A 25,870-nucleotide genomic window follows, 5' to 3' on the forward strand; every position below is an offset into this window, starting at 1 on the left:
TTCGGTGCAGCTGATTTATGCTACCTGAAGATCTGGCCCCATATTTTCTTTTGTGTGTGCGCTTGCCAAAAGACTGCTTTTTTCACCATTTCTTCCCCTCTTGCTTGAAGAAAAAACTACAGACTTTTCTTATAAAAAAAAAAAAAAACAACCAACCATGTTGTCTTGAACACTGAGACGTGCTTTTTTTCTACGGCAAGTTGCTAAGGCATGGGCAAACGGGTGATAAAATTATGCCCTATGGGCCCACCTTGCATTTTCAGGCAAACGTTGTATTCACCCAGAGAAGAAGCTGCTCTCAAGAGCTCGATTCTGACATCCTCCACATTAGGGAAAAAGTGCCATGAAGCACCACGGAAATCTGGACAACTTCAACATCCAAAACGAAAGTGAAATGAAGGAACAAAGAACAGTTTTCCCAGCAAATGGTATCGTCAGAGCGGCTTGGCACGGGGCCAGCACGCTGGGTTAAAAACATGAGCCGGTGCCGTTCCGCCAGGGATTGATTCGGCTCTCGGGCTATTTCCACTTCTACATACACTGCTTAAGACTGAAGAAATTGCCCGCCAGTAAATGAGTAAAAAGTTATCTTAGTCAGAAAACAACGTATGCCTCGCTTGTGACCAGGGGGAAGAAATTAATGAACATACAGATTCGGTGCCTTAAAGCCTGGGGAGGGAGGGGGCCTGCAGAAAGGCAACCTGCATCCCCACCTTGTGAGTCGTCTCTAGAAGCACCCATCACAGGCTGGGGAATCACTAAAAGAGAATAAATCCAAGTCATTAAAGAAACGGAACATGAAATGCCACTGCAAAGCATCTATAAATAAGCAAGGGCAAAATGCTGGGATTTGCCTGGCCTTTTTCATTTCCCACTTGGAATGTGCAGTTTTGGAGTATGGACATCAAAGCCGGGATACTTTCAGGGCAGATCTCATCAGGCACATTGAACCCAAGGGCAATGAAACGCAAATGGCAGAGGTTTGGTTCAAACACCAAAGCAAAACCCCCTGCTATGAGCCCCCCACTTCCCGCTCCATCCAACCCTGCGCTTCATCCCGGTCTCCGCTCTATCCCCTTGGTGAAACTCAGCAGCAGGGAAGCGGAAGCTGAAAGGCTGGAAGAAGCTGCCTGCAAGGTCTGTAAAAAGAAGAAAAGAGAAAGATTATGAGCAATTACACATTTACAATGCTAGTCAACAGAGTTAATATATCTCATGCTGAAGTGGCCAGCGTGAGAGTTGTGCTAGGCGAGATAAGTAGCAAGAAGTAGGTTTCTTTCTTAAACTAAAAGCTCAGAGGCAACAATAAAACAGTGTAGTTCCACCCTGGTTTTAATGAATGGGTTTTTCCCCCCTTGCATGCTGACACACATTTGATATAGTTATTTATCCTATATATTTCTCGCGGCATATTTCCCAGGAGACCTTGTTTATCTCTCTCATAAGTACATGATGGATGTATGGTGCTTTGGATAAATGGTATCACAATCAGATATTTTTATGGATATAGGCAAACCGGGTTATTAACAAAGGAAGGGCAGAGAGGAAGCAGGATGCGAAAGAAAAGAGCAAATGATGGATGACAATACACCTGAGGTTGCAAGGTGCAGGCTCCAGATAACCGGCGAACAGGGGAGTAGATAAGGGCAGTGCTTGAGACGGAGCCGCTTCCTACCGCGGGGTCAATGTCATGCCGACTACCTGGACGCCCCAGTCCCTCCAGGCTGGGATTTTCGAGCAAGCAAGGATTCCTCAGCAGAAGTAGATCTGAAATCACTGCCTTTCTTTTTGTATGTATACAGTGCAATGCAGGCATACATGGAAAAATGAAACGTTCAGTCTTAGCAATAAAAAAAAAGTAAACAAATGGAAACAAAAGCTAGATTCTTTAGAGTTTGGGGAGGGACTGTTTTTTGTTGGGATGTTGTATCATGCCCAACGCAGTGCGATAGCACACACTGCACTACAAGTAACAGAAGAAACAAGTGTTCATTATGGCTGATTATACCATATTTGATAAACGTTCACCAAATGTGGTACACATTCAATAAACGTATATCACATTGATAAATGTTCATCAAATGTTCATCACCTCTAGCCCTGCTGATTTACCTGAGCAAGGGAACATTAAGAGAGGAAGAAAATCTGAAGATATAATTTGACCAGAAAGTAGAAGTTTCATTGGATGCTCCCTGGGGTCTCTATTGAAAGAAGAGGAACAAGGAGATGGGAGTTTGGGTCATGTTTGGCCCTCTACTTGGACTTGCCTATCAGTTTTCAAGAAAACCTCTCAGTCTCTGAGCCTCTTACTTTTTCTGTAAACCAGATTTCTGTTCTACATTTACTCACAGGCCTGGATGGCAGCAGAGTACAGCAGGAGAACCTCCCGTGCATCTTATAAATCCTGTAATTTATAAACACTGCAGCCACAAGCTGGAGTTTGCAAATCCTGAGTTGCAGCTTAGATGATGTCCCAGCCTTAAAGACAAATATAAAATGTCTACACAGCATGAAAAAACAGAGAGAAAAATGAAACCAAGTTGGAGACCAATCTCATCTTCCCATCCTAAGACGTGACAATTACAACTTACCAAAATTACTATTTTGGCAGCTCCCAAAGCCTTATTTACAGGATCCAGCACACATCACAGCAGCAGTGTCTTCGAGAAGAAAGATGGAGAAAAAACAGTTTCTTCACTGGATTTACTGACATTATTTTTCACAAGTAAACTGCATATCCATGGGCAACTACAGAATCAGAGCAGTGCTGGGGCACAGGTGACAAAGCTGATGCAGAACTACTACACATTTAAAGATGCCCATTTCTCTGGGTTAGTAAAGGTATTAAGATGACACACTAGGTCTAGGCTAGGGATAAAGCATAGGATGTAAGAAGCCCATCAAAATAGCAGTCTTAAGCCTGGAAATGGCCTACAGAAATGCCACCACTGCAGAGCATGCAAACTTCTCGTCTGCAGCCTTCTCCTGTTTTTGTACGTGGGTTTTTAATCTAAACCTCCAAAGAAGCGAGAGACACCATTAAAAGGTGGTAGCAAAATTTAACACGTACCAAAATGAAACATTAAAAGCTTCAGCATTGTATTTTTTATTACTCTCCAGGTCATAATAAATCACTCGTTAGTTAAAACAAAGCATAAAATCACAAGGACAAAATAAAGTTATGTCCTTTGTGGGAGGCTTGTAGGGTCTATGAGCTCAGTATTAACCCATGATGGAAATCACTCTTCAGTCAAACTCTCCTGCTGATCCTCATCCTGCCACTTCAAAAAATCTTGACTTTTCTGGTCAGGGGACAGTTCCAATTCAGGTCACTACATGTGTCCATGCTTGCAGAAGTAAGGGAGAGACACACTAGGGTGGTGCATCTGGTCATCATTTGGACTGATCATTGACATCAATCACAGACTGATTCCCACAGCTTGCTGAGCAGCAGAGGTGATCCAATTTACAAAAGACAATTTGCCCACCAGAAAACAAGTTCCTTAGATCACATCGACGCTTCTCAATAAGGGCAGGCAACTGCAATACAGGACATGCTTTCCTAGATATGCTTTCCACGAGCTGTTCAAAATTGGTGACCAGTGTTCCCTGTTACAGAGCCTTCATAGCCCAGCCAAAAACCACTAAGGAACACTATATTTAGCATAAGTAGTGACCTCTTTGACCATGACTCCATGAGCCTGTTGGCAAATCTCCATCACACAAAAGCGATAATAGTTACACAGCGCAAAACGGAAATGTTTTGGGCTGGCAGGTCAATTATGTAGCCCATTATGAGTACAGAGCACTCTGCTTTTACATATGCAATGTGCTCTTCCTTTCTTAAAGCTGTCACAGAAACCTTGTCAATAAGTGTGGAGGCGGCCTGCGAACGAAAACTAAATGAATGTTTCATTGTTCAAATGTCAGAGAGGCTGAGTTGCTCTTGCAAGAATTACATTAAGACAATGTCAGCCTGAAAGAAGAGAAACTGGTGATACCAACCCATCATCATCAACGGCACTGCTAAAAACCCTTGGAAGACTGCTTGACCTTGTAAAAGCTAGAAAACAGAAAACACTCATGAAAACCTTTGTACTGACTATATCCTTCTCCTGGAGTAAAGTTATCACTAGTTATTTTAGAGCATGCCCACAACGAATGTCTCTGCAAAAATCACAAACCAAAAAAGCATTGAGAAAGAAGTCCCTGGACAAAGCCACCCAGGTTGGCCTTTCGCACAGTTCTCCAAGTTCCTCTTCTCTTCAAGACGGATTTTGATCCATGACTTCAGACCAAACGAAGGGCAGGCCATTCATTTGGCTTTGGCTTGCTTCACAGAGAACTCTCTCTGTCTCAGATGCCTTAACCTGACTACAAGAGCAACATATCTGCTGAAATACAGCAGGTTTTCCTGGAATCAACAGGTGAACCAGAGCCAGCTTTGGGCAGAGGTAGTTGAACCAGAGCCAGCTTTGGGCAGAAGCAGTTGCAAAGGGTGGAAAACTTGAGCGGTGCATAATTATCTTTGTTCCAAAATGTCCTATGTATTCTGCTTGTGCCAAAGAGCTACATAAAAGCTTGCTGCTTATCCTGCTTCTACGGAAGGTCCTGACTCCTGGGGTGACAGCTGCTGGTCATGGTTCATGAGGTACAACCCTTCCTGCCCCTCCTACCCTCAATATTCCCAAACAGCAGCTGCTTTCCAATCCACCCCCCCTCTCCCCTTCCCTCCTCTTTCCAAGAACCAACTACATCAATGTACCTGAGATATTTGCTCTGCCTCAGAAATCCACAGATTGAAGCTCATCTCTGTGCTAAGAACACAACTGATCTATAGGCCAATACCTTGGTTTCTCCAGAATATTCTTCACAACTCAGTTTCTGCTCCTTCAAGGCAATCGCAAACATGACAGACACTATGTTAAATAAAAAAGTAGGAAACTGGGGTAGTGAGGTAGAGCTGCTTTAAATGTCACATTAGATACTGTTGTGCTCATCGAGATTCAGACTTTAATGTGCTGTATTTTGCTCCACATGTCACAGCTGTCTTCAGAGAAGCCGTGTATTAGCCCACATTCTGGTGCATGTTAGATCAAACAGTCTTTTCTTATCTCAAAGAGCCTTCAGAAACAAAAGATTAAAACTTGTAATCATACAGCTACGAAACAATGCAGGAGATGAAGCTTGTCTCAATTAACCCATTGCAATAAAGTCAAAATGGTAAGAAGGGTAAGCACATTCAATCCCATTGGAAATCATGTCCAGCAGACAGGGTCTATAACGCACACCCAGGTCCCAAGGCCTTCTGATTTTTTTCTGACTTCAATGCACCTAAAATGAGACCCACAAGCGGAGCTAAGCTAGCTTAATAAGCCAGTGAGCTAACGTCTTTCCACTCAATTAGTAACCCGCTCATGTCTTGCGTGTGCGTTCTTTATAGCTCCTTCTAGCAAGTGGCCGTCTCAACATCTGGCCCCGAGCACGAGGAGCCACCGTTGAGCGGTGCCGGGTTGTCGCACTGTCGCCTTCTCGATCGCTGACCTCCAGAGCAGGCCGACCAGCTCGCCCAGCAGCCCCAGTTCCCGCTAACAGCAGCATCTAGGGGAAAAAACATAATTCAGAAAGGATGGTCAGAATAAAGCATTTCCTTCCACAGGAAAGAGCTGTCAGCTTCCATGAATCAGATTTAAACACAAACAGATATGCCCCTGTCCATACCACTAAGAATATACTTGAGTCATTAGCAGCAAACGATCATTTTAAAGATACATTTTATGGCTGAACATTTCTGGTGCGTGTTCAAACTATATACAGCAGGGACAAGGGGAAAAAAATATCAATTAGCTTTAGATTTGCAACTCGCGTCAACCACCCTTTGAGGTGCTAGGGGAAATGTTAGCATGTTCTTGTTCAATGAACAACAGCTTGAATATTCAGCTTTCTACCCATTGCTTTTCCTATTACACTGTTTTCTTCTGGCCCCTGAGCATGTGAGTGACAGAAATTCAAAGTCCTGAGAATCACAGAGGCAAATGTGGAGGCTCTGCACAGAAGGAGGAAGCGGGAGCGAAGAAGGAAGTCCTGGCTTGACAAGTGGATGGATGCGAGTCTTTGGGAGGGCTGCATGTGATAACACGTGTGGGAAGCAGAGTGGAACAAGGTGTAAGCGACTCCGTAGTTTAAGACTTCACGGCCTTGCTTAGAAACACCCATGAAATTGACCCTCTGCTCTGTGAAATCTTGTCTTAGAAATGTATTTCAGCCAGCTCTGGATAGGACACAGTCATGCAGAATGAAACAGGTAAACAAAGGGTGATGATAAATGTACTGCATCTAACTGGGGGATGGTGTCAGAGCTCTGGATGCCCGAGAACTGGTCATATTTAGCATGTGAATTAATGACCTGTATGAAGTAAACAGCAGAATGATTAAATTCACGGGTCATTCTAAACCAGAAGGAGTTAAGAACATCACTCAGAAGAGAGAAACAATGCAAAGGGGCCAGAAAACATTAGTAAATGATGCAAAACAATGTAATAAGATTTTAAGATTAAAATGCATGGTGGAGTATCTGAAAAAAAAACCATTTTGCAACATAATGGCTGCATCAAAGAGACAAACTAAAGAGACTGACTTGTTGGAGGAGACCTGGGGCTTGCCCTGGTCTGTAAACTAGATATACTTTCAAGGAAGGCTTACAGAGCTGAAAGTCACCTCCTTTCGAGTACAAGAGAGGATTAGACTTTGCTGCTAAATTCCATTTCCACTGCATTACGAGCTGTAGGTCATAATCAACTAGCTCATGGCTATGCTGTCAGTTCTGAGTCGATCAGACCGGCTCCTCTCGCTGTCTGCCCATAGCCTTTCCCTCACCACCAGCCTCCGCTGGAGTTTCCTGGCCAAAGCCCATTTGCCAGTTTGCAGGAGCACAACCACATGCATGGGGCTGAGCAGACTGAGAAGGGCCAACCCTGGGCATGGTTCTCCCCCTGCATCAGCGACATCTCCAGTCAGCTCCCCCAGCATCATTCCCACATCCAGCTGGCACTATCCGGACCCAAGTTAGAGCTGGCTGCACAGATGAAGACCATATGGTGGTTTCTTGTGCTCTCTTGGCAATGCAGACAGGAGATATGGGCACATAGCACTGGCCTTCTCCTTGTCCCTCTTACCAGGGCCACTCTGCCCCTCCTTTCCTCGGTCTTCAGATCCTTCTTACCTTCCCTCCTGGTGACCTCACAGGCAGTGCCACTATAGCCAAGGGGACACAAGCATTCGCACTTGGTTCCTAGAAGCAAGCAGAGATGTGGGATTACAGACTTCACTTCAAGCCTCATTTCCCCACAGACAACCATTTCTTTTCAGTGTTTCATCCGTGAGGAAGGAGCAGACTGCTATGGGTTTCCAGGACTGGTGTGTGCTTCCCACAGCTTGACCCCAGAGCAGAGCTTCCACTTGCTAACAATAAAGGTCATGTAAAGCCTCTTGTTGAGAAGGCCCTAAATGAAATGCTAACACAACTCAAATCCTGAAGAAGTTACTTAAACAAGGGTAATCATGAGCGGAATCCTCCAAGTGCTACAATCAACTAGCTGGTACCTGAAGCAATCGTTTCTGCATTAGATTCATTTAGATGATAATGACTCTCATCAGGACTTGTGCAGATGCAGATAGGAATTAGGCACTTGAAAAAATGGTCCTTTTGTTACAAGCTCTCATCACATCATGCATCTCTGTTTAGGCAGTGTGGTTTTGATTCAATTTAATTATTTTTCTCCTTCATTTTTAAATCACAGTCTGCTTCCAAAGGAGGGCAGCTTTAGAGATGGGGGAGGTGACAGTGATAACAGTGCCTGGCACTTAGATGGTGCTTTTCATCTTCGAAACACTTTTACAAACACTAATTAATGTTGAGACAGTAGGTTCTGCTCTAGGAAGATGGAAGCAATCTTAAAAGCAAAGGAGGAGACACAAAGACATCAACTTTTTAATGCATAATTGAGACGGGAACAAATTTCTCCACAAAACTGAGAGAGATGATCACTCCTACAGTCCTTGACTTTAGTGTCTTTGGTAAAGAGTGGCCAAAAAGAGCTACTTACATTTTTGTCATTATTCAAAACAGGAATAATAAGAGAACCCAAGGGCACATTACTAGCCAAGCTTCCTTCCAAGATGGAAAAATCTTTCACCTTTCAGGATAGGGATGCCATTGCCACGACATGGAGCACAGCGGCAGGAACTGCTCTCCAGCGCGAACTCCTCCAGAGCACGTTGCAAATTTGCTTTTATGGCCATTGCATTAGCGAAGTCAGTTGGAGTCACCAGCTGATACAGAGGCTGTGCCTAACAGGAGGAAAGAAACCACATTTATTTCCAAATTCAACACGGTGTGCGTGTTGTGCAGGTTTCTCATCAGTGGCTGTGCAAAGCAAGTAAACAACAAGGCAGCAGCATCAGAAATACAGGGTCCCTTCTTCTGTTTTCTAATACCAGATACAGTTCAAATGCATAATGAAGAACGACAGCTATAGAGGTAGTTGCAAAACAGGGCAAGGCCTCACATGTTTTCCCATCCATTTCCTTAACTTGGACATTTTAAAGCAGATTTGATCAAACATACTTTCAGTGAGTGCTCCCTTACTACGACTTAAAAAGGATCTCCAAAATCCACCCACAAACCTGTTCCTTCGGTCCTCAGGTGGCTGTTTTGAAGGGCCACACGTTTATGGTATTCACGGGCATTTTTATTTCCCCTTTTAACTTAACCACTTCTGTACTTCAAGGCCGATCGTCTGTTTTTTGAAGCAAAGAAAGGATTTCCACTGCCTTCAAAAGGGAGTGTACTGTGAACTTCATCTACGAACACCACAGACAGGCTCAGTGGTCTTTGCATTAGTTGATAAATAAGGGGATGCACCATGCAGTGAACATCATACAGTAGAAAAAAGAGAGACTTTGGCTGCTTATTTTTTTTTTCCAAAAAACTTGAGTGTGGCCTATAATTGGCACACATCCACTAATGCTGGTGAGAAAACATTGGCCCACATTATTACAGGATCCATCCCAAGTTCCCATCCTTGCTATACAGCTACTTACATAACAGATCTGCTACACAGGCCCCTGGAATACAGTAAGCATGAAAGATAACAGCATTGCTTTGACAGGCTCAAGCTACTAGAAATAGAAGAGTATTTTAAGAAAAAAACATCTTTTCCTGTTCCTCTACATTCACTCTTCATCAATTACCCGTGATCCATACTTTGGCTTTGTGAATTCAGATCATACAAATAAGGAAATGCTTTAAGATTGACCTGCCAAGTCCCTTCAGCGGATGATTTATGAACTGATTTGCTTTAGTTTTCCCTAACTAAGCATTCTTGGTCTGACATTTAGTCACACTCGGCTGGTGTTTTTGATCTTCAAGCCCCACAGGGATATCAGTATGGAAATGAAAGATTATAGATAGTAAATCCAGACTGCATCAGGCTGTGGTTTTCACTGGACAGTGTGGTCATGGATGTCAGGCTAGATACCAAAGGGCAAGACCAGAGGAACATCGCAATTTATTGTGTGAGGATTTTCTTTAAGTGGGATCTTGCGTGGAAGATTTCCCTTCTGTTTCCTCCTGCTGAGAGACCTCACTGTACATTTTAGGAATATCTATCCACAGTTCACCAGGACCTTTGGAAAATCACATCGAAACAAGTGGCAGATGGGCACTGGCAGAATTTCCAAATTGCTGATTTTTGCTTTTCTTGAAATTTCCTGGAATTGAGCTCTTATTTTTTAATGAAATAAAGAAATTTCAAGGAGAAGCAAACATCTTTTACAACTACACTTTTGCACAAAATTTTATTTTATTATAAAAACAACTGCATAATAATAAAACCGATTTCTACCACTATCAGTCCAATTTCTGGTTTTGAAAGCACATTCTCTTGGACTTTATACACTCAAACTTAGAGTGAATTTACTCTGACATTGAACGTGCAGAGGTAGAACTGCAGCATACTTCCATTCACATTTTACTTTTATACTCCTTTATATTTCTAAATCTGCTCAGGATCAAAAAACATTGGCTCTTCGAAGCCAGTGTCTTATTTTTTAAGGTTTAGTTAAGCTGCACAGCATCCAGGCACTTAGGGTGAACTTCTAGACATCCTGAATCAAACACAATTATTGCTAAATAGTCCCTGGTAATCAGGGAAGACAGGAGAAATTTGAAGAAAAGGAGGCCTTCATATTAAACTCTATTGCTTAGGCTAACAGCTATCTTTCTGATAAGCAATATGTTGATAAAGAAGAAAAGAGGATAGTCTGTTGCTTCATAGGCAGCAGGGGATCATAACCACACAGTCAGATTAGAAAGAGGAAAAATTCTGTTTGCTTTACGTGCTTTCAACTACACCACGCTTTTTATTACAACAAAACTGAGATCCTCCAAATATCTGTTCTCAGAGGCACTATGTTACACAATACAGTTCTAATAACTGCCTTAGAAATTGCCCTGTCTTTTTTTTTTAAATCCCATTTATGTGAACACACACTTCTCCAAGGCACTTTGCTAAGTGAGGCTGAGTGAACTGATAGACACAGTACCTTGAGCTTTATGATTTCGGGGTTGTACTGCACAGCATCTCCCCATTCCTGCATTAGTGCAGCGGTCGGCAGGTCTTTGTGAGCCAGCGTGGTGATGTGCTCACTTGCTCCTCCACGCACAAGGGCGATGAAGTCTTCCACATACTGCTTTCTGTAGGTGCTGTCTGCAAACACACGGCCAGAAAATGGGTCAATTCTTCACAGATGTTTCTTTGTGGATTGCAAATAAGATATCAACAGCAAAACACCCCTGTGAATGACCCATTCAATGGAGAGGAGAAAGGCCAGACGTGTGCCAAATACTTGTGGCCAAATCAATTGCCACCTTCAAGTGAATTTTTCCCCATCTTCCTGAACAAGCAGGGCTCAATCCTATGGGAGTCTGCCTGGAAGAAGGGCTGTGCTATTCAGACTGTGGCTTTTCTGTCTTTCTTTTATAATGATGTCAAAAGAAACATTAAGCAGATTAACTCAAAGCCTGGAAGATCACCATAAGGTAATTAGATCATGAGCTAATGGATCAGGATCTTTCTGTGTGGGTACACTCAAAAAGCACTTAAAAAATCCAGGTTGTGACACCCGGAGGGAGGACTGTGTCTGCTCCCGCTGCAGGCAGGAGTCAAAGTCCTGCTTACTTTAGTCGGGTGAGATCAAATTCCACTAATACATGAAGCTCATTTTATGAGTACAGACTTATTTCATTTGAGAAACGGAAGGTAAAATGTCATAATATAAAGTTCAGATTGCTCTTACAAGCCACAGAACCCCTGACGCCTGCTCTCCTTGCTCCCTTGCAACAATGACCCCATCCTCCTCTCATGTACCCTTTCTCATTCCACTGATTTCTTGCCACCTACAATGCTGAAGGTCCTTCCACAGCACAAAGCTCCTCACCACCATTAAAATTACCAGTTTTCCTCCACCTATCTTCAGCTGTATCCTCTTGCAGTGAAGAAAGTGTAGCAAGTAGCACACTGGTGTGTGCATTGGTCACTCAACCCCATAAAGGTTGATCTGCCCCCGTTTTTCCCTAGGAAGAAGGGGGCACTGAGAAGATCTTTCTTCTCCGTTCAACAAAGAAATTATTGCAAGAAAACAAGAGCTTTGAGATGTCTACTTCTCTATTAAACTTGGCTGAGGTTGGCCAACAGATTCAGAGCAGGGCATGGGGAGGTGCTTCAGGTGGGCAAGATCATTAAACCTTCTTTTCATTATGAAAAAGACTAAAAATTAACCCCCAAAAAGCATCTCATGCTTACCTCCAATTTCTCTTAAAAGGGAATTACAGGTGCCATCAGTCACTCCCAAACCAACAAAGACTTTTTTGATAGTTGCACCAACGTTAAAGCCATGTTGAGCGCATTTCTGGACGTCGCTCAGAGAATAACCTTAAAAGCACACCAAAACATTGCAGTGTTATAAATAAAACCATTCTACTTGCTGAATCTTCTACTATTTTTTATTTCACCATCCCCTTATTCTATCTAAGCTATCAAATGGCTGCAAGAACTTAGAAATCATCCCAAAACTGGGGAGGGCTGGAAATACTGAGGATCCTGATTCAGGTCAGCATTCACTTTTGGACAGCATTTAACACAAACAAAAATGCACATTATTTCATGTGCACAACTGAATATTGCTTGTGATGGGCCCTGGTAATGTCTGAGAAATTGGACATAGTAGCATGCTAATATTTTGAATGTATCTGAAAGGCAAATTTAAATTCTGTCCCTCTGGGCTGTATCTGACTATAGCATAACCTAGTAACTTCGTAGACAGAAGAAAAGCAAACGGATTGAGTGCAGCACAGCAGAGTCCACTAAATGCTTTTGCAAACAGAGCGCAAAGGCAGTTCCTCAGTCTCCCATGCCAATGAATAAATAAAAGAGTGCAGCTATTGATTAATGTCACACCATGTTCTATCCCACACAGCGATCATCATTTCTTGAGAAAAAGGAAGCTAGAGTCAAAGAGCAAGAGCAATGTCAGACAAAAGAGTCACCCAGCAAATTATTTACTGTTTCCTACATTCTGGAAAAGCTCTGAGGCTAAAGGTGTTTCAAAACTGTCATCTGAAAGGCATCATAAAAAGAACTTGGTTGAAGGTTTGCAAAGTTAACAAAAGAGTTAGGCTACATGGCTCATTCATCTACACATCTTGTCAGCTTCCAAGAAGCATTGTAGAAAATATTCACTCCAGGAGCCTTTTCCTAGCTCACAGTATGCACAGCTTGAGAGCCAGATGAAGCCACGATGCTGTGCATGCTTTGGAAACCAAGCTCTTTTTGCAGCAGCCATAAAACAGTTTCCTCCTTTATCTCCTGCAGGCTTTCTTTGAAACGTTGTTGACTTCTTCCACCTTCTCTTTTCTGTCCTTAAATGTGAATCATCATTGGGTGCCTAGAGCAGGGTGTTCACACAGAAAGGCTGGATCTGGCCCCAAGCCTTTTTTCACAAGAATCACATGCACATACCTGCCTTCTGGAGGCTGTCACTGTTGAGGACTAACGTATACTCGTAGATGCCACCGACGGTGGCCTCAGTGATGTAGTGGGTCCCGTAGTCCCTGTAGAGCTCTCTGTACTGGCCGTAGCTGTAGTCGGAGGGCAGCTGCTGGAGCCGCTGCATGAACTCGTAATGCAGCATCAGCGCCCGGGGCTTCAGCTTATAAACAGCAACATCCAGCTCGCAGCGGGCGTGGATGAATTTGCTGGACTGCACGAGATGCAGGCACAAAAGAGAATGCAAAGGAAATGAGGGATGTGATTCTCTTGACAAAGTGGGATTCGTTGCCATTAAACACTTGCACTGGTCAGGATTTATCAGTTTAACAATTGGATTTTTTTTTTTAACCTCGCAACTTCTCCCCAAAACTTTTATTAGTTTCTGAGATGAGGATAGAGATGCAGTCTATTAGAGAGAAGGGAGAGGGAGAGACACCCAGTACAGATTAGGTGATAGCTCAGGCATTCAACTAGGTAGGACATGGGGACACCCATTTGCAAGACTCTGCTGATAGACTGAAGGTGCAAGGAAAAAAGCTGCATCCCAGGAGAGCACTCTACCCCTAACACTTTCAACCAGTCCTTCACATTTTGAAGTTTGGAGTCATATTGATTTATCTGTGAAACTGTCATTTTCTGGTTGACTCAGATTAACACCTATACTCCACTGAACCTGCCAAAATGCAAGGAAAAGAGGAAAACACACTTCTGTGCATGCACACACACACACACACACACTCTTTTGTGCATCCACACAGACATGTGTGTATACACATATATATATATCTTTATGTTTCCTCTTTCTAGCATAAAAATTAGGAACAGAAAATGTCTTTTGCCATGTCTCAAGGAATGTAGTGTCCAGTTATTTGGGTCAGCAGGATAAGCACATTAATAGGGTTTTAATGTAAAACTCTGCATCTTTAAATAATAAAATTAAGATTTAGCACTGAGTTTCTTCCTGCATATTTATTAAAAATGCTTCTCATATACTTCAGATATCATCACGGATAGTGTCTCTAGTAGACTCCCTGGAATAGTGCCCAACTGCTGGAAGCAAATGCAAATTTAACAGCAACAAGGAACACTCCCATTCCTGTATACTGAGAGGAGAGACACAGATGAGTGCTACTATTTAGCCATTGACAAGAGCTCAGTTTGTTTACAGCAGTAACAGATGGAAAGACGAAATCAAATGATGATGTCCACAAGCCCAAAACTAATCTCATAAAACAGCCCTAGGAGTTATAGATTAAAATGTCTCTAGCCAGCTTAAATTGTGCATCAGATAACAGCTACGACCAAATCTCTGATTGTGCCATCCATATTTTGTGTTGTGCCTGTCCCCCCTTGATAAATGACGCATGCAGCAGATATATCACAACAACCAAAGTAAAATGGCATGTGTTGGTCTATAATTAAACCTGCGGACGGCCTGCTAGCAATTTCATTCTACATTTTTGTCAAGGCTGCCCTACAGTTGAATGGTTTAGCCTCTTTGTTTGCATTATCATTTACTAAAGTGACAGCTCCTGTCTTGCTGAGCCCACCTAAAAGAGGAATGACTCTTCCTATGCGAGATGGGACCCTGCAGTGATTGCAAAGGCAACGGCCATCCACGCTGCAGACTGCCTTTTGGACTGTGTTTACAGGCACAGAAATTCCAGAACCTCCAAATGTCCCATTTGCTCTTCTTTCACCCTGAACTCCAAATGCCCCAGTGAAGCTCACCCTGTAGGCACTGGGAATGCTGGACTCCCAGGTTCATCAGCTCAAATAAACATTACCATTGTGGCTTCCCTTTAAGCAGCATCTGCCTAGTGCAACGAACGTCCTGTTTTATGTTCTTTGATGAGAGAACAGTGCCCAACTGGGGGAGTCACTTCTGAAGCCCTGGGGCTGGTATGAACCTTCTGATGGCTGGCACCTCAATGTGCACCACATCCTGTTGCTGGTGTGCAGCACGGAGACCTGATCAGAAGTGCAGCTTGTACATCTCCTACTAGCACTTTTGCCGCATGGAGGGGAGGCCATTTAAAAGCATTTCTTTGTTTCATTTTCTTAAATGACTTTACTAGCCAGGCTCACGTGTTCTTTCCCTCTTTCCAGACATCTGCTGCTCATCACTAAGGGAGATGAAATCCCTTGGTCTGATCTGGTGCATTCTCTTATCTTAACCATGGATGCCCAACAACTCACTGGACGGACTGCACTCAATCTCAACTGATTTTAGAGCAGCCTGGTCCCTGTCAATGGAAAAGCTCCCGGGTTCTATAAACACAAGCTAAGGAGCTGTGGCCAAGCCCTTCACCAATACAGACTGCAAAATCCCATCAGGAGGAAAGACTTCATTTATCCTAGTCACGGCTGCTGACCTGATGAGGGGGATCAAATTGATATACACACAAGCAGCTGAGAACGTGGTGGTAGGGAATTAAGTGGAATGGTACTTACAGTTGAAGAAAATCTTTTCATCCTTTGAAAGAACTTCTTGAACCTCCTGTCATTAGAACTGTAACCAAGTTCAAAGAAATACAGATTTATACCAAAGCTGAAGCTAGACTGTGAAGCTTTTGCCTTCAGGACACTACTTTCATAATTTGAGTAGGAGTCATATTCAGTCAGTGTGAATTCGTATTTGCCTTTGGTCTAAACAGAAAGCAAAAACAACACAATTTGTTTCCTGCACAGTGATTGTATACCTGAAGCATGGGGAGGGAGTACAAACACAAATATACTTGTGAATTAAAACTTGCACTTTGAAGATGAGAAGCCTTTTATAATTGCAAAGCACCATTATTGTTAACACTAGGACTTCAAGAATGCTTCATTTACAGCAGCAGGAAAGCTACTATCTCCTCCACACTGCAGGGACCTGAGGCTTACTCTAAGTCAATCTTATGCAAAGAAACAGAAATCTTAAGCATAGGCATCACTGAAAGTTTAAACAAGTTTAAAATTTGAAGAGAAAGCGCTTTCCTGATGGGCAACATTCACAAATATCTTGCTAAGTCAATGAGGCCAAATATATGACATGCTTGAAGTAGGTCTTTGATACCCAATGCAGGCAGTTAAGCTCTACAGAAAATATGAAGGTGTCTAGGCTCTCACACAATGCATACAGTGTGCTTTCTATACTAAGCTGATGCATGTTCATAGCTTGAGAGCTTTTTCATAGTGGGTTTCTCCGGGTACTTTACAATTCTGTTGAAATTTAATGCCACAACTCTCACTGGATTATTTCATCTGGTATAGATGGAAGAGGGGTGATTACGCTCAGCTTTTGTGATCAGAAGGCCAAGGGAATGTGTCCATCTATTTCAGTTCACACAGATCATTTAAGGGAACTTGTCCCAGTTCATACAGAATGTGGCACGATGACATTCTAGACGTAAGACTAAATCCAGTCTTATTCCACCTGATCTTGCACATTTTATAATGTTTATAAAATGATTTAGGAATGAAGCTTCAATGGCAGTATGCACTAAATTCTTGGTGAATAGGTAGGTTTATTTACAGAAGAAGAATCTGACACTTACCTCTGGGGTGTATCTTTCTACATTGTACGGCTTTCTAAATCTCGTGTCCTCAATATAATGGGGAGAACATCCCCCCGCATAGTACCTGTGATCAAGAACGGATCCTTCCAACTCATTTGTGAAAATATTCAACCTGCATAAGAATCACAGCAGCAAAACATGAAGTTTAGCATGGATTTAGGGCTGCAGAACAAATAACATGGCTGAGAAAAGAGCAAAAGGATGTTTGCTTGGCTGAGGCTTCCTTGCCACACAAGCCATGCTACTAATCTTCACAAACTCATACTCAAATAATAAGAAGAGGTATTAGCAAAAAATTCACAAAAACACTGCTAACAGTTCATTTCTTGCACTGTTAGTTTCTCAGGTCTCTGCTAGATCTGCCCCTCCTTGTTCTGGAGAGAGAGACTTGCATGATAATGTCTCTGAAGCTGTAAAATATTAATTCTAATTTTAGAACAAAATGAAAAGCAGGGGAGTCCACTAAAAGCATATTACAGAGCAATTGTAGCTTCAAAGCGATGCGAAGCATGTTTCTATAATTGTCTGACATTATTTTTAATTTTGATTAAACTCAGAAGTACAAAGCTTCAGCAACGACAAGCACAGCAGCCACGGCTCCCAAGATAGAGAGAGAAATTATCATTATTTCTTTGCTATGTTATTTTTTCTTCCTTTTTGAAGTAAAAAATAGTGTTTCTCACTGAATGAGAGATGATGACTCTTCACCCAGTCGAATCTTACAGAAAGTTGCCATAAACTGGGTCTGTGCAAGCTGGATATCCACACAGATATGGATTTAAATCCCCACAGAGCTGGTGCTTATGCATATATGGGTTAAATCCTGCCCCATTCAAGCAAAGGCCAAAAATTCTACCATCTTCCAATAATGTTAGAAGCTTCTCCAGGAAATTTTGGCTGTGTCAAGACTAACACAGTGCAAAATACAAATCCATAGTTAAGTTCAGAGTTTAGGCAAATCAAGATGTTGAAGAATGATATAACTGTCTGCGCAGATATTAATATACCCTCCTTTGTGTTTTATTTCAAAGCCACAATTTTAAGTGGTCTCTTGATTCCTAAAGGCACTGAGGACATTCCCGCTCCTCACACATTGAATTAGGCCTCAGGCTAATTATATCTTTGCAAAATAATTGGAATATAGAATCCATCTCGCCAATTAATTTCTGAAGTGTAGGGCAACGCACATACCTGTAGATATTTTAGAAGTGTCTGACACTTGTGCTTCTGTCTTCTCTCACCTCACAAGTTTTGGCAATATAAAGCCCATGCACAGGCACTTCCAGGATCTATTTGCACCCATGTTTGAATCCTATGAAATACTATTTTGTAGGATTTGCTGTGTACCCCACACACTTGGGTGCTCCGGTTTTTCACTCACCATGTCTCTTTCTAAAATACTGATTGAGTCAGTAGGAATTTTCCCCCTGGGCTTTGGAGGACGGTCCAAGGACTATTGGATCACAATCCCTGGATAGTGACAGCCTTTCCTGGGTCAATATTTATGTTTGAGGCCTCATAAAATGTGTTGTATCCTTAAAAAAGATGATTCTTGTTAAGGTCATCGACTTACCCTTTTGCCAGATTCTCTATTCCCCAGTATTGCTCCATCTTCTGGTCACATTTTCTAAACACTTTTTTGCAGTTTTTTTCGTCTGATTGGTCCCCACAGTCATCATCCCCATTACAAAGCAGCCTCCGCGTAATGCATCTTCCTAGGATGCAATGTGCAAATTACTCATGAAATAATCTCCTACTATTCTTGGCAATAACACTGCAAAATCACAGTCCTTCACTCTAAAAGTTTAGAAGCACAATAAGAGACTGCTGCAATGTGTTGTTCACAACTACCTGGAAGATAATTCTTATCAGCGATTTTCCATATGCATACTTAATACCCAAACCCCAACAGCTCAGTTTTGCTCCAAAATTATTTTTTTTTGTTGTTTAGTCGGCACAGACGTGATGGCAGTCGCAGAGGTGAGAAGACGAGCAGCGACGAGGACGCCCATTACTGGCAGGAGAAGAGCTTTAGTCTCAGCAGCCCAAGCTGTTCAGCACCCAAGGGTGCTGGCTGGGGACCCATCATCACCAGACAGGCACCAACAAGGCAGTAAAGAGTGCTCCACACACTGGATGTGTCTTCATTGTAGCACCAGATTTTCCAGCTGCATCCTACCAACCTGCTGCTCTGGGTGTTTCCCCACTTTGTGGTTCCATGGACAACTTCTCCTGGACTCTTTCACTCTTAGGGATCATTAGAGCAAGTTTTGGACTGACACTGGCTAACAGAGTCACTCCAAAGCAGTGATACAAACACAGCACAAGCATGAATGGACTTGGGTCAACTTCTAAAGTATCTTTAGCCAGGCAAAAACTCTTGTAAAAGCACTAAATTCAGGGTGTTGTGACTTGTGTGACTTGTTATCACACAAGTCAACTGAGCAGCATCATTTCTCACTCAGAAAGTGCTTACCTGTAATTGCACATTCAAACCCTTCACATCTAACTTTATTTCTGCAAGGACTATTTGTAACACAGTCTTCAGTTTCTTTATCAAATTGATCACATGGATCTCCATTGAACTGAGAAGGTTGTTCCAGGCGAGCAAACCTGTACTGTGAAGAAATAAAAGATATTGACCCATGTGTATAGAAATCCCAAATTTTATGGTTCCCCAGTTAATAAAAATCTGCACTGGGGAGATCTGATCCAAGAGTAGTGCCATAAGAAAAAGCAAGGGGTAGGGTTGAGAAATGAGATGCTGTTAATGTATCTCATTTGGATGGTTTCTAATCTGGGAGAGTATTAATTTTACTAGGCAAGGATTGAAAAGGATGAAGGCAAGTTTGCTTTTATTTGACAGCTTGTTTAAATGAGCCTGACAGGACAGTGTTGTTTTTTGAAAGAGTAAGGAAGGATTCAGTTCTATTTCCTCCCAGTAAATTAACAGTGGTAACGACATCCCTTGTTATTTTCTGTCTGGGTATCACTTGGTGTTCTGTACTGCTAGGGATTTTTTTTCCACTCACAACACTGCTGTGAAATAGTCAATTACTCTATCCAAGATGTTATCCCTCCTTCCTTTTTCCAGCTACTAGGATTAACAATTTGATAGGAAGCTTCACTTTGCCCAGCTCCCAGAACTGATTATTCTGGCTGAGGCCAGAGGACAGCTCTTCCAGCTTGTTAGCAAAGCTCCTTCCAGCCAGCCTGGCATGGTAGGGAGCTAAGGATGCTTTGCCCGTTCTGCTGCTATCATCACTACCTCAGTGTGATGGGGTTCTTTGGGCAGAAAAAGCTCACTGAACGATAAGGAAAAACATTTTACTCCTCAAAGACACTGGGGGTCTCCAGGTCAACCAAGGTCCATTAGAAGAGAGGATGCCTCACATTAGCAGGACTCCTGGAAGAAAATGCTTGTACTGGATGGAGTGGCCCTCCGATGGGCTCTGCTTCCCTCCTTTTTCCAAAGAGCCTGGGTTCAGACCTTCCTAGGACAGCAGTGGGATGTTAATAGGTGGGTGAAGAGCTGGAGAGAGCTAAAAGCCACCTGAAAGCCAATGCTTGCAACCTTCCCTGCATCAGCACTTGCAGAACAGAGTGCTTTCCTCGGTGGCTCCCAGCTGTTTCTCCAACCCCATGGACAAACTAAGACAAAGTCTGGAGAAGGTCTTGCCTCACATTTCCTCAGCCTTCCTGCTTGGATCACAAACACTCACCCTTTTCTTTTGACAGGGATCGCACTTGCTCCACGAGGACCAACTGGAGAGCACACAGTCGATGGGCTGCGGCAGACTGCTCACGGATCGGACCCACCTGCCTCTGGCCAGGCTCGCGTTGGTGCCACTCAATTCAAGGGGCTCCTTTTCACCACTACATTCAACAACACACGACAGCTTCAACGTGTGAAATCACTGAGGTGTGAGGACAGAACAGCTTCACCTAGACATGTGGAATTCTACATGCCAAAAATAATTAATTCTTGTTAGACTTCACTGATTCTTCAATGCAATCTCTAGATTTCAGTGTTGACCACACACTGGTTTTAATTCTGTATGGAACCTGTCCACTCTTCAATGTCCAAGAGTAGATCCAGCTCTGTACAGCACTATGAGCCTGAGGGCAGCACGTGCAGATCACTCAGGAGGGCGGTTGCAGCTTGATTTAGCCAGCTTGGGTGGAAATGCCAACAACCAGGGCTTCATCTCAAGCTGCACAAGCCCTGCAAAATAACCTGGCAAAGTGGCCTGCAAAGAAATCTGCACCATCAATTCCTGTCCTTCTCCCCACTTACCTGCTGCTTGCTGTACAGGCAGTATTTCCGTGCCTTGCTGTCAGGCATGATGAACAACTCCAAGGTCAAAGACCTCCGTGACAGACACTAACCGCAATATAAACAACCCAAATAGACCGAGCATTTTTGAAAACCAGACTTAAGTATCTTTGTGGCAAGCAGGGTATTTTTTCTCAAGCTGGGCAGACACATTAGACTTCGACTCTATTCTGAGTTCACATGAAGAGTCACTAACTCATCAATCTCATTCATCTCAGTAATGAACTTACATGCTCTTCACCCCAACCACTCTCTCGCCAAGTCACGGGACAACTGGCTTCAAGGCTTCCATGATGCCACAGCTAAACCACTGCCTGGTCTTTCAGGGATCCAGTATTTCTGGTTAAATCCTCATCCCAAACAAATACTTTACTTGTAGCACCTATTATTCCCTGTAAGCAATAAAACTAAAGTAAAACAATTACTTTCCTTTCATACCTCACTGGTGTCCCCAATTCCTTCACCAAGATAAGAAATAGCATCAGCTAAAGCTTTAAATATGATCTAATGCCTGGCAAGGGGCTCCTATTACTGCATCCTTAAAATTGCATGGAATAAAGGAATTAGAAAAACTCATCAGCCTACTGATGCGTGAAATCAGAGCTCAAAGTTCAGAGAACAGTGGAAAAATGTAGTTAGATCAGAAACATTACAGTCACTGATTAACCACAGTCCTCTGAAAGACCAAATTGCATTAAGCTAATAGAGACTGAAACAACTATTAGTCAAGTTCTTTCCACGTCTGTGCCCCCCAAAACCTGGAACCTCTTCTTTCCAATGCTTTAGGGCAGCGAGCACGTTAAGTGATTGTGCATAGCAAACGAATTTCCACCACGTTACAATGCAATCTCAGTGCTCTATGATATCAAGCTTAACAAACAGGATTACTTTTTAAAATTAGATACATCTGCACTACGCTAAATTTTAAACAGTGTCTTTTGCTATTCACTAGAAGTACAGAAATAGCTTAAGATCGCAACTATTCACTATAAAGTGTAAATGCAGACAATCGTTATTGAATTTTAGCATTTATCATATCCCTGCACGGATATTTCTTTAGAAACGCTCACTTACCTAAGGCAATGATCATTTAGGAAGCCCAGGACTGCAGAAAATAGGAACAGTTTGATTGTGTACAAAATCACTGCTGAATGGGATGTTCTCATGACTCCCGGGTACCACCCGCACTTAGAAATCGCCTCGGCTCTGCCTCAGTCTGCCAGGGGATTTGAAAACGGTTCAAGTAGAAAAGGATAAATTACTAGGTCGTTTTTCTGCACAGTAAACAACAGATGACCCACCACCTGGCAAATTCACAAGGTAAACTCAGTAATTGTTAGCACACAGCTTTCTGCTGGGAAGGAGGAATAAAATGAAGATCACCTCGGAAGCAATTTACAATTTCATTTGTAATGCTCCTTTCAAGACACTGAAAAAAAAAGAAGAATATTACAACAATTGAAATAAAATACTCAAGTCTTTGTAAAGGAAACGGTCAGGAGGATGGTGACAAGTAAATTAAATATAGCTTTCTAGAAACAGGTAAGAGCATAAAATCATTTCTGGATTTAATGTCTATTTGTCTTTCAGAGGAAACTACTAGGATTAGACATCCAAATTAGATGATCTAGTGGTCCATGCAGCTTTAAAACCAAAGCAACAGGTATTAAAGGGAGCAAACTCCATACTTAGAAATTCATGAGCAAAGGGAGGGCTGGGAAGAGATTGTTTCTCCTATTTAGAGGGTTTTGATTTGGTTTCTTTTCTCCAGGCTGTCTGTTCTCTGCCTTCTCTCCTACCGAATGATCTAATTTATGCCTTTCTTCTTGGTGCTTTCTACCGAATGATCTTATTTATACCTTTCTTCTTGGTGCTTTCTTTTATTTTTGAGCCAGGAAACAGAGCCAGGTATGCCTGATGCCTTGAGACCATGGAAGCAAGTTAAAGGTCTGGGTGGTTGCTACCTACTGTCACAATGGTTATTCTCTCTCATGATCCAATAGACCTAAGGAGAAAAAAACAGTAAGTCTTACTCTATACTGAATCTCTGAAAGAGAGAAAAGTCCTTTGAAGAAGATAGCTCACATTTCTGACTGGACAAAACAGTGTGCAAATATGGCTTTTAATATCACAGAGTTCTTGCCTGTCCTGGGCAAAAAGCATCCAGTTGCTTGCGTGATACAGAGGCTCCACTTTAATTTGCTCCTATGGGAATGGGAAATGCTGAAGACAAAATAGCCCATATTCTCTAAAATGCAGTAAAACGGACAACCTCAGTGTAGCTACCTGGCTAAATGTTATACTTCTTAATGTGTCATATTTATCTTATACTACACTATTCTGACTATGCAGCGGTGTCTCTGAAAAAGAAGTGATTGACTTAGGCGTCTTTGGAGTTAAGCACCTCGAGAACAGCAATACAACACAGAGGAGCCCATTAATTGACTCCTCGTGGGACCTGCTCAGAAAAAAAAGCACTGTTGTTCAGACAGTTTCTCTGAACACACAGTCAGTGATTAACTGCCCTGTCCTCTCTTCACAAGGAGGACAAACTATTAGGAAAGATGGCTTGGAATGCGCAAAGCTTGTTTGCCTTTTGGGTTTTTTTTTTTGCTTCTTTTTGTTTCAGAAGACTCTGCAGACTATAACCAAGCTGTGCCTATTTGCTACAGCTTGCTCAACCTCTGACACGATTGATTTAGCTGTTAATCATTAGTGCGCAGCTAACTCCATTTACAGGAAAGCTCCTTCCATCCACGTTACCTTTGTTGGCTGGGAAATGTTGCACACATCCAGCATCGTGCGAGCGGTAAGAGAGCAGCGGAGACGCCAGGCACAGCACATTCGCTAGCAATTACGCAGCGCAGTGACAGGGCCACGGTGTTTAAAGACCCCAAGGGAAGCTTCTCCTGCACCGGCCGTGCTGCTCATCCGCTTTGCACCGCTCATCACGCACACGCACCTGAGTGGCCACCAAATTAACAGAAGGGAGTCACGGTAGCTGCAGTAGAGAGGCTGGAGATGGTGAATGTACTTTCCACAGGGAACTGCAAAACAAAACCAAGCATTCCACATTAACACATAAGCTGCATTAATCAGAGGCAGGTCTAACATGCAACATTCAGAACTACAACCATGATGCTTTCCAGCTCCTTAACATGCATGTGGATCAGTGGGAACGCTGCCTTGTATCAGTGCTGCCTTCTATTCCTAGTTTTGTTCCTTCTTCATTGCTGAGGGCAATAGCTGTGGTTGTCTGCTGAGCTGCTTCTTACCAAAGCACTCAGCCTTAAGAGCACTGTAAGTCACTGAAAGTGAATTTTAATACATTTGAAAATGAAGATTCACTAAGTGCCCACTATGCCCAGTGAGCTTTCACCAACACATTCTTTTAGAGTTGATAACACAACCATACGTTCCTAACTCCTTGATCCCTCTAAATAAAACCTACACAGTTTCACCAAAGCTGACTTTTTAATGGCAGTTTCCTGCCCCAAAATACTTTGTGCAGCTTATTATTGACAAAAAGCCCTTGCTCAGAAAGGCTAGGCAGGCATCAGCAAGAGCTTGCTTATAGAACGCTTAATACTTTTTCTTTTTTCTTTTTGCAACTGTTTTTCATTCCCTGCTTCATCACTCATTACATATGTCCTTCTGCAGAAGAACACAGCTAAAGCTCTCCCATCAGTTTCAATGTGAAGAACTTAAGGTTGCAAATATGATGTCATCAGACCTTATATATCATCAGACATACGCTATTCAAACGTCTATCTTGAAATGGTGCCCAGGGAGCACAAGGGTCTCTTCAGCTGCATCAAAACCATAATTACCTTTAGAACATTTACCCAGTCTTGGAGAATGAGCTACTAGTATGATACACGGATACAATTTACAACTAAAACACCAAAGGACCCTTAAGAAAAACCCCAAAGTTACAAACTCCATTCCATCATCCCTTTTGTTACTAATACAGTGATCTTCTGGTGGTGGAACCGCTGCCTGAAAAACCCTTTGACATAAAGAATGCACCTTGTTGAGGTTATTCTCCTTTCTGCCTTTCCATTCACTGAAAACATGAAGGCCTCATAGTAACTTTGTCCAAATGAGGCAGAGGTTCAGCTACTTTGGAGTTCTAAGGTCCTGCAAAAAGACAGTAAGAGAGCAGTGATAATTATGGGTGACTCATGTCCCTTGGGTCCATCTCACGTTCACTAATTTCAACGTAACAAATGTACACATTTGCGAATTCTTCCATTTTTAAAAGAAAAACGGAGATTCTCCTAGTATCAATACGGCAAATACTGCTAAATTTAGACTAACTTGCAAGAGCTTATAGCATTCTAACTCCTTTCTGCTTATTTTTCATACATCAGGCTTCTACACTGAAGGCTTTTTCGAACCCCCTAATAACTCTCTATTGTTAAGGAAGACAAAGATAGCCCAAAAAAGTCTTCGTACTGCTACTACCTGGCAATAATTCTTTATAAGCCTTTATTTTCACAGATGTCTGAGGCTGAATGGACATTGATTTGCTGCCTGTTAACCTATTTTTCTTTTAATCTACTATAATTTCCTTTCTTGGCTGGTTAGAAGTATTTATATAAGTGGTGCTGCGGGAGCTATGAAATGGGATAGAAAAGCTAGCAAATAATATCAGATCTTTAAAGACTTCTTTAAAAATAAATTCTCTCTCTGAAAGCCACTTGGATGGATAATGTTTGAGGCTATTCTTCTTATTGAGATTTTTCAGGTGCTGATAAAACATTTTAAGGGGTGATAGATGAGCCACAGGGCAAACACTTCCACTGAGATAAGACTATTTAAAGCTCTAAAAACTAATAGCTGGACAGTCGTTTCACTAATAG

The 25,870-nt window shown here is 42.4% G+C and overlaps 1 protein-coding gene across 1 annotated transcript; it reads right to left on the minus strand.

The window, feature by feature from the left end:
* Nucleotides 1–3,298: 3,298 nt before the first annotated feature.
* Nucleotides 3,299–22,211, minus strand: C8B (complement C8 beta chain). Its single transcript, XM_026034667.1, has 12 exons — nucleotides 22,080–22,211; nucleotides 20,392–20,545; nucleotides 19,146–19,287; nucleotides 18,243–18,384; nucleotides 16,649–16,781; nucleotides 15,564–15,758; nucleotides 13,080–13,320; nucleotides 11,865–11,993; nucleotides 10,606–10,769; nucleotides 8,196–8,349; nucleotides 7,223–7,291; nucleotides 3,299–5,601 (listed from the first exon to the last, which is right to left on the minus strand). The coding sequence occupies exons 1-12, from the start codon at nucleotides 22,169–22,171 to the stop codon at nucleotides 5,450–5,452; spliced, it is 1,767 nt and encodes a 588-aa protein (XP_025890452.1). The 5' UTR covers nucleotides 22,172–22,211; the 3' UTR covers nucleotides 3,299–5,449.
* Between the last annotated feature and the right edge of the window lie 3,659 nt (nucleotides 22,212–25,870).

Source organism: Nothoprocta perdicaria, unplaced genomic scaffold, assembly GCF_003342845.1.
Source record: "Nothoprocta perdicaria isolate Ctin4 unplaced genomic scaffold, notPer1 scaffold_0, whole genome shotgun sequence".
Lineage (NCBI taxonomy): Eukaryota > Metazoa > Chordata > Aves > Tinamiformes > Tinamidae > Nothoprocta > Nothoprocta perdicaria.